The sequence below is a fragment of the Clytia hemisphaerica genome, unplaced genomic scaffold (assembly GCF_902728285.1).
Source record: "Clytia hemisphaerica strain Z4C2 unplaced genomic scaffold, Clytia hemisphaerica genome assembly, whole genome shotgun sequence".
NCBI lineage: Eukaryota > Metazoa > Cnidaria > Hydrozoa > Leptothecata > Clytiidae > Clytia > Clytia hemisphaerica.
The window spans coordinates 557,072-564,793 of NW_027104060.1; the positions used below are offsets into that span (position 1 = coordinate 557,072).

General features: G+C 36.6%; 2 protein-coding genes across 2 annotated transcripts; both read left to right on the top strand.

Moving 5' to 3' along the window:
- Positions 1 to 67: 67 nt before the first annotated feature.
- Positions 68 to 1,910, top strand: LOC136812411 (uncharacterized). The gene is made up of 4 exons (XM_067068906.1): positions 68 to 517; positions 685 to 813; positions 1,017 to 1,270; positions 1,397 to 1,910. Exons 1-4 carry the CDS (start codon positions 82 to 84, stop codon positions 1,616 to 1,618), a joined length of 1,041 nt encoding a protein of 346 aa, XP_066925007.1. The 5' UTR covers positions 68 to 81; the 3' UTR covers positions 1,619 to 1,910.
- Positions 1,911 to 2,786: 876 nt separating this feature from the next.
- Positions 2,787 to 6,914, top strand: LOC136812417 (mucin-7-like). The gene is made up of 8 exons (XM_067068914.1): positions 2,787 to 2,898; positions 3,271 to 3,295; positions 3,935 to 4,039; positions 4,448 to 4,552; positions 4,963 to 5,067; positions 5,478 to 5,581; positions 5,992 to 6,113; positions 6,846 to 6,914. Exons 3-8 carry the CDS (start codon positions 3,954 to 3,956, stop codon positions 6,846 to 6,848), a joined length of 525 nt encoding a protein of 174 aa, XP_066925015.1. The 5' UTR covers positions 2,787 to 2,898; positions 3,271 to 3,295; positions 3,935 to 3,953; the 3' UTR covers positions 6,849 to 6,914.
- Positions 6,915 to 7,722: the final 808 nt, after the last annotated feature.

The window sequence follows — 7,722 nt, forward strand, 5'->3', positions numbered from 1 at the left end:
AATTTTTTTAAAATGATAATACACTAGCACTTTTAAATGCGATTAATCCCAACAAACCATAAGAAAATTTATCCTTTTAGAATGAAACCGGTAATGAAAAGATCACGCGGCTCTCAAACTGATGGATTTAATATGGACAAGCCAAAAAAGATGACTGTCGATACCTCAACACAGATTTCTTCTTCAACTGGTAGTTATAAAAGAAACAGAATTATAAATGACCTTGATAAAGAAGGAATGACAATAAGAAAACTTTACACTGAGGTAATATGTAATAAAGAGACAGCTATCCGATGGGCAATGGATAATGGCTTGATTGCTTCGTCAATGAAATGCTCATTTTGTTCCAGTGATATGGACTTAAAAGATGCACAAAATTATTCATCTGATGGGTGTAGGTGGCGCTGTAGAAAAAAAGACCATAGCAGCGAAGCTTCCATTCGAAAAGGATCGTGGTTTGAAAAATCTAATTTGACGTTAGAAGAAATCATTGAATTAACTTATTGGTGGTCAACTGGCAAGTATTTTCGACAGAAAAATAATTTAAACTTGTTTAGGATGTTGATAGATGATTATATCGTCCGTTAGAGTGATAGTAAAAACAGGGGAGTAAAGAACAAATACATACAATTTGCATGAATTTAAATTTTTTTATAAATCTAATATCTACATTTATTTTTTAAGGTTGTGAACAAACACAAGTTTGTAAAGAGATGGGAGTCAGTAGTAAAACAGCAGTCGACTGGTATAGTTTCTGCAGAGAAGTGTGCGAGGTGATAATAATGGTCCATAGCAAGCCTATTGGTGGTCCAGGTTGGTAGATTTTTTACACTGGAACTAATTTGTGTTAATTACAAAGGACAGCCTTCAAAGGAGCCAAAAATTCATAATTTCAGACTTAGACAAGCTTTCTTTTTGAAATTCTTTACAAATAGAGCACAATTTGAAACGTATGATATTTTCAAAATTTAGGTTAATGCACTAAAATTATATATGGATTGAAATTTTTTTCTTAGGTACCCGTGTTCAAATTGACGAATCTAAATTTGGAAAGCGGAAGTACCACCGTGGTCATAAAGTAGAAGGTCAATGGGTGTTTGGTGGAATTGAGGAAGAAAGTAGGCAAAACTTTATGGTTGCTGTGGAAAAAAGGGATAAGAAGACCCTCATCCCTATCATTGAACGGTATATTTTACCTGGAACAACAATCATATCTGATTGCTGGAAAGCTTATGACTGTCTGTCTCAGAAGGATTACGAACATTTGAAGGTATTTCATCCACTGTTGATTTTTATTTATTTTTATTGCGTTATATTTGATGGCCTTTGATCATATTCAATTCGTATTTAATCAATCAATCAAAGCATAAACTGCAATTTCTCATTCTCTTTTTAGGTAAACCACTCTGTTGAATTCGTTAACAGTAACGGAGATCATACCAATAAAATTGAGGGTCACTGGCGTCAAGCGAAAAAAAATTTGCCTCCTTTTGGTGTCAAGAAATATCTCTTTTCATCTCACCTGGCTGAGTTCATGTGGCGGTACACCCATAAAGAGTCAGACCATTTCATTCAATTCATTAATGATGTCACGAAAGTTTACAGCCCTAATGTATGAACGTAAAACAGTTTTGATTTTCTGTAAATAGTTTTAATGACTATCGTTTAATATAAATACTTACGTAATGTAAAACACAACTCACATTCTTTTGATTTCAAACAAATATACCATGACAGTAAAGTAGCAAAGTAGCAAAGTAGCAAAGTAGCAAAGTAGCAAAGTAGCGAAGTAGCGAAGTAGCAAAGTAGCAAAGTAGCGAAGTAGCAAAGTAGCGAAGTAGCAAAGTAGCAAAGTAGCGAAGTAGCAAAGTAGCGAAGTAGCAAAGTAGCAAAGTAGCAAAGTAGCAAAGTAGCAAAGTAGCAAAGTAGCGAAGTAGCAAAGTAGCAAAGTAGCAAAGTAGCAAAGTAGCAAAGTAGCAAAGTAGCAAAGTAGCAAAGTAGCAAAGTAGCAAAGTAGCGAAGTAGCGAAGTAGCAAAGTAGCAAAGTAGCGAAGTAGCAAAGTAGCAAAGTAGCAAAGTAGCAAAGTAGCAAAGTAGCAAAGTAGCAAAGTAGCAAAGTAGCAAAGTAGCGAAGTAGTCAATGTCTAATAATTTATTTTTTATTTTGTATTTTTTTATTTCCATGTCTAATAATTAAGTATTCAGTCTTTACTTACTTATTTCAATGTCTAATGATTTAAGTTATTCAGTCTTTACAATGACGTAATAATTTTGGTCGAATATTTAATTACGTAACGAAGTAGCAAAGTAGCTGATCGAAATTTCTCGTCTTGATTTCATGGTGGGAATTATAAAGTCGCTCCTACATTTTACAGATGAATTGATACTTGATTAATGAATTAATGATCTTCTTTCCTTCCTAAGTCCAGAAGTAACACCTCCTTCGTGTTTACCGGATTCTTATCTTCTTCGCTGCGTGACCTTCCGCCATCTTTAAAAATTGATGTAGAAAAGTGAATTGACGTCAAATAAGTAGTTTTACGTCAAAAATTTAAAATTCAACTAACTTACAAAAAGTGTTTGTCTATCTACTTTCATAACTACCATCAATCTACCTTATCCGGCATCAAGAGAAGAATAACTTGCCATCATGTCCTCCAAGAAAAACTTTGCTGTATATGTAAGTAATAAAAAACGACAAATTACGGAAAAAATGGTGAACATCTGCTCTGAGGAACCACGGTCTGCCTTGGTACTATACCTTTCTAGATCGGGAGGAAGTCGTGGTGAACACACGTTCCGGTCATCGATCGAAATATACGGTGCTATCTCTAAAAAGCTAAACGAAGAAACAAAGAAAAAAAATAAGAGAGATTGCCGATTTATTGGTTGAAGAAGGTAAATACTTTTGCCCGTTAAAGTGGTAGCAAGAGAACTGTAAAATATGTTTGAATATACTCAATAAAGCTTCTTTCCATTTGTACAATTTGTAGGCTTAGGGTACGTTACACTTTGAATATACTCAATAAAGCTTCAACCCATTTGTACCGAGACAGGCTACTCCGATATTAGATCGTTTGCTTTTGTTTTAAGATATAAAATCTCTGTCGTGCTCAGCATCGGCATTTTTCAACTTATGTTCGTTAAGAGTAGCGTTTAATGAAAAGGATGAATCCAGTTTTTGGGGAACAATGATGCCGTTTTCTAGTTTCTTGCAATTCATAACACAAACAAAACCGTTCTTCAATTGAATTTTTTTTTTCATTTCAGCTGGTCTTGAATGGCTTAAGCCAAGGTAATTGTAATTTGTATTACTGCTGCTTATTATATATCTTTCACACAACGGTTTCACAAAAACCTTTATAACACTCCTTGAACATCTTTCATCAGCTTTACTAGGGGGAGGTTTCTATTGTCTTTATGTAGGGAATAAATCTTTTTAAAAGAAAAATGACCCTTTTACTCTCAATCGTCTTGTAGAGTGGAGTGACTCTTTTCTATGAGCTGATGACATCGAAGAAATGTAAAGGTTTAAGCCGGGGGGGGGGCACAATATAGCGTCAGTTAAGACTAGTTTTAAGTATAATCCCTATAACATCCGATTGTTTTCGTCAAATCAGTGTTTCTCTTTTAGCTTCCTTACACGTGAACTTACCCTGAAAGGCGGCACTTAACCGTATCTTCCATTTGCCTAAGTACCCGCCCTCTGGGCTTCGGCTACATTGTAACAAAATGCAACAAAACGTGGATCCATTTTTAATTTTGTTCTTTGCATTTTCATTTTTTTTCAATTTAAGTAGTGAACGCCAGCCGGCCACCAAGCGCGCTTGTCCAGCTGTAGCCGAGAAACCGGGAACTTTGAAGATATATGTTATAAAAACCTAATACGTATTTTTTCCCAAGTAGCATTTTCATTTATTTTCATTTCAATTAGTGAACGCCAGTCGGCCACCATGCGCGCTCCAGCCACTCCTTCACTTCCCAACCCGACGGACCCGTCACCTCCATCTAGTTGTGGACCGGACGAGGATTCAAATCTGTAAGTCATTATATTTTCATCAAAATATGCCTTTTGCCTTTTTAGGCCCTAAAAATTGGTTGTTTTGCTTTTTTTTGTAACCGGAACTAAATTTTGAAATTGTGATTTTTAAGACCCTTAGCAAGACTTACCCTGAAAGGCGGCACTTAAACGTATTTCCATTTGCCTAAGTACCCGCCCTCTGGGCTTCGGCTACATTGTAACAAAATGCAACAAAACGTGGATCCATTTTTAATTTTGTTCTTTGCATTTTCATTTTTTTCAATTTAAGTAGTGAACGCCAGCCGGCCACCAAGCGCGCTTGTCCAGCTGTAGCCGAGAAACCGGGAACTTTGAAGATATATGTTATAAAAACCTAATACGTATTTTTTCCCAAGTAGCATTTTCATTTATTTTCATTTCAATTAGTGAACGCCAGTCGGCCACCATTCGCGCTCCAGCCACTCCTTCACTTCCCAACCCGACGGACCCGTCACCTCCATCTAGTTGTGGACCGGACGAGGATTCAAATCTGTAAGTCATTATATTTTCATCAAAATATGCCTTTTGCCTTTTTAGGCCCTAAAAATTGGTTGTTTTGCTTTTTTTTGTAACCGGAACTAAATTTTGAAATTGTGATTTTTAAGACCCTTAGCAAGACTTACCCTGAAAGGCGGCACGTAAACGTATTTTCCATTTGCCTAAGTACCCGCCCTCTGGGCTTCGGCTACATTGTAACAAAATGCAACAAAACGTGGATCCATTTTTAATTTTGTTCTTTGCATTTTCATTTTTTTTCAATTTAAGTAGTGAACGCCAGCCGGCCACCATGCGCGCTTGTCCAGCTGTAGCCGAGAAACCGGGAACTTTGAAGATATATGTTATAAAAACCTAATACGTATTTTTTCCCAAGTAGCATTTTCATTTATTTTCATTTCAATTAGTGAACGCCAGTCGGCCACCATGCGCGCTCCAGCCACTCCTTCACTTCCCAACCCGACGGACCCGTCACCTCCATCTAGTTGTGGACCGGACGAGGATTCAAATCTGTAAGTCATTATATTTTCATCAAAATATGCCTTTTGCCTTTTTAGGCCCTAAAAATTGGTTGTTTTGCTTTTTTTTGTAACCGGAACTAAATTTTGAAATTGCGATTTTTAAGACCCTTAGCAAGACTTACCCTGGAAGGCGGCACTTAAACGTATTTTCCATTTGCCTAAGTACCCGCCCTCTGGGCTTCGGCTACATTGTAACAAAATGCAACAAAACGTGGATCCATTTTTAATTTTGTTCTTTGCATTTTCATTTTTTTTCAATTTAAGTAGTGAACGCCAGCCGGCCACCAAGCGCGCTTGTCCAGCTGTAGCCGAGAAACCGGGAACTTTGAGGATATATGTTATAAAAACCTAATACGTATTTTTTCCCAAGTAGCATTTTCATTTATTTTCATTTCAATTAGTGAACGCCAGTCGGCCACCATGCGCGCTCCAGCCACTCCTTCACTTCCCAACCCGACGGACCCGTCACCTCCATCTAGTTGTGACCGGACGAGGATTCAAATCTGTAAGTCATTATATTTTCATCAAAATATGCCTTTTGCCTTTTTAGGCCCTAAAAATTGGTTGTTTTGCTTTTTTTTGTAACCGGAACTAAATTTTGAAATTGTGATTTTTAAGACCCTTAGCAAGACTTACCCTGAAAGGCGGCACGTAAACGTATTTTCCATTTGCCTAAGTACCCGCCCTCTGGGCTTCGGCTACATTGTAACAAAATGCAACAAAACGTGGATCCATTTTTAATTTTGTTCTTTGCATTTTCATTTTTTTTCAATTTAAGTAGTGAACGCCAGCCGGCCACCAAGCGCGCTTGTCCAGCTGTAGCCGAGAAACCGGGAACTTTGAAGATATATGTTATAAAAACCTAATACGTATTTTTTCCCAAGTAGCATTTTCATTTATTTTCATTTCAATTAGTGAACGCCAGTCGGCCACCATGCGCGCTCCAGCCACTCCTTCACTTCCCAACCCGACGGACCCGACACGTCCATTGGGAAGCAGAAAACGCAAAATTGCATCGCGATCATCGCATCGCATTTGTAAGTTACGGGCTTTGATTATATGGGGAATTATCCTCATTTTTTGTGTATGAATATGTATTATTGACTGATTCACGCAACACAAACAAAAGATGCTCTAAAGAAAGTCACAAGTTAAAAGACCATAAGTGAATGTTATAAATAATGTTTAACAATCGTTTTTAGCTATGTACCTTATCCTCTATTAACGCCACTTTTATGTAAAAAGGGCCAAATTTTTTTCTTACATAAAGGTGGCGTTAAATTTGGGCCAGTTTTTCTTAATCTAAAGGACTTAAAGGATTAAAAGCACATGAAAATTATACATTTTTACGCTCCATATGTAAAATTTCACGAAAATCAGTGATTATCAATGAATTTTTCAACAATTTAATACTAAATAATGATATTTTAATGTAGATATTTAGTCAATATTTAATATTTTGAAGCCTAATAGCGATTGTTTCACGTTTTGGTGTTATTTACGGCCCTAATTGGCCTAAAACCAAAATTAGGCATTCGCCGAATAACGGCCGGCGTAAAAGGGACCGGTGTTAGATTAGGGCCGGCGTAAATAGGACCGATCAGGTATGTTTCTTAGCTTTTTTACATTTCAATTTTGCCCCAAACCAAGTCTTACCTACCTTTCCCAAGGAACTGAAGTAATGTGGTCTAGGGAAAATGGTCTTACCTATAAAGATTCAACTATATCTTTTTGTCAGTCTGTTTAATTATTCCAATTTTATTTTTCAGTGAGTGCGGTGACACCGAAGCGATCCAATAGGGTAAGGCACTGCCCGAATCGATTTACGCCAATGTGAGAAATTATTATATAATAAAATTATTATATATAATAAATATGCATTATCAAACAATGTAACTAGCTTCAATTACTTTTTATGCTTCCAACCGGTTTCAGTAAATAGCTCACTAGCTCCAGTGGTCAGGTTTTTACGTTTTAAGCTTTAAAACGGCTGTAAAACGCGCTTTCAGGCGGAAAAGCGTTTTTTAAAAATTTTAGTGAACAATTTTTGGTTCGGCTGAATTGATTCTAAGTCGTCTTTAGTTCTGTTCTATGTTCTCAGTGGCTTCTTGATCGTCAATTCTGACCAAACCACACATGTGTCTAGAGTTTAAGACTTTAATAGACAATTTGTAAAAGTCTCCAAAAGATGCTTTTACGGCTGTACTGGAGCCTTAGTTAAGCTTATTCTGTTCCCCTGAGGGAACACAGCTAGTTCTTAATGGTCTTAAAGTATGTGGCTAGGTCTAATGCGATACCTCCAACCTTTTTCAGTTGGATGCAGGAGGCCGAACTTCAAATGCTTCACTAAAATTGCTTAAATCGCTTTTTTCCGCCTCTATTTTTATTACATATTATTAATATGGTTATGAGATTTTTTTTAATACAGATTATTAATATGTCAAAAGCAAATGCCATAATATTTATATGGTCACGAGAATTTCAGTACTATTTAAGCGTCTATTTGAGACTTTTACAATTTACTATTACAGTCTTAAAATCTGGGTCATGACTGCTTTATGTATTTATTTTTGAGGACGGTCCGCCACGCCGTTAAGGATTCAGAAAAATGTAATTTCCCAATTAAACCGAATTTATTGGTCGTCT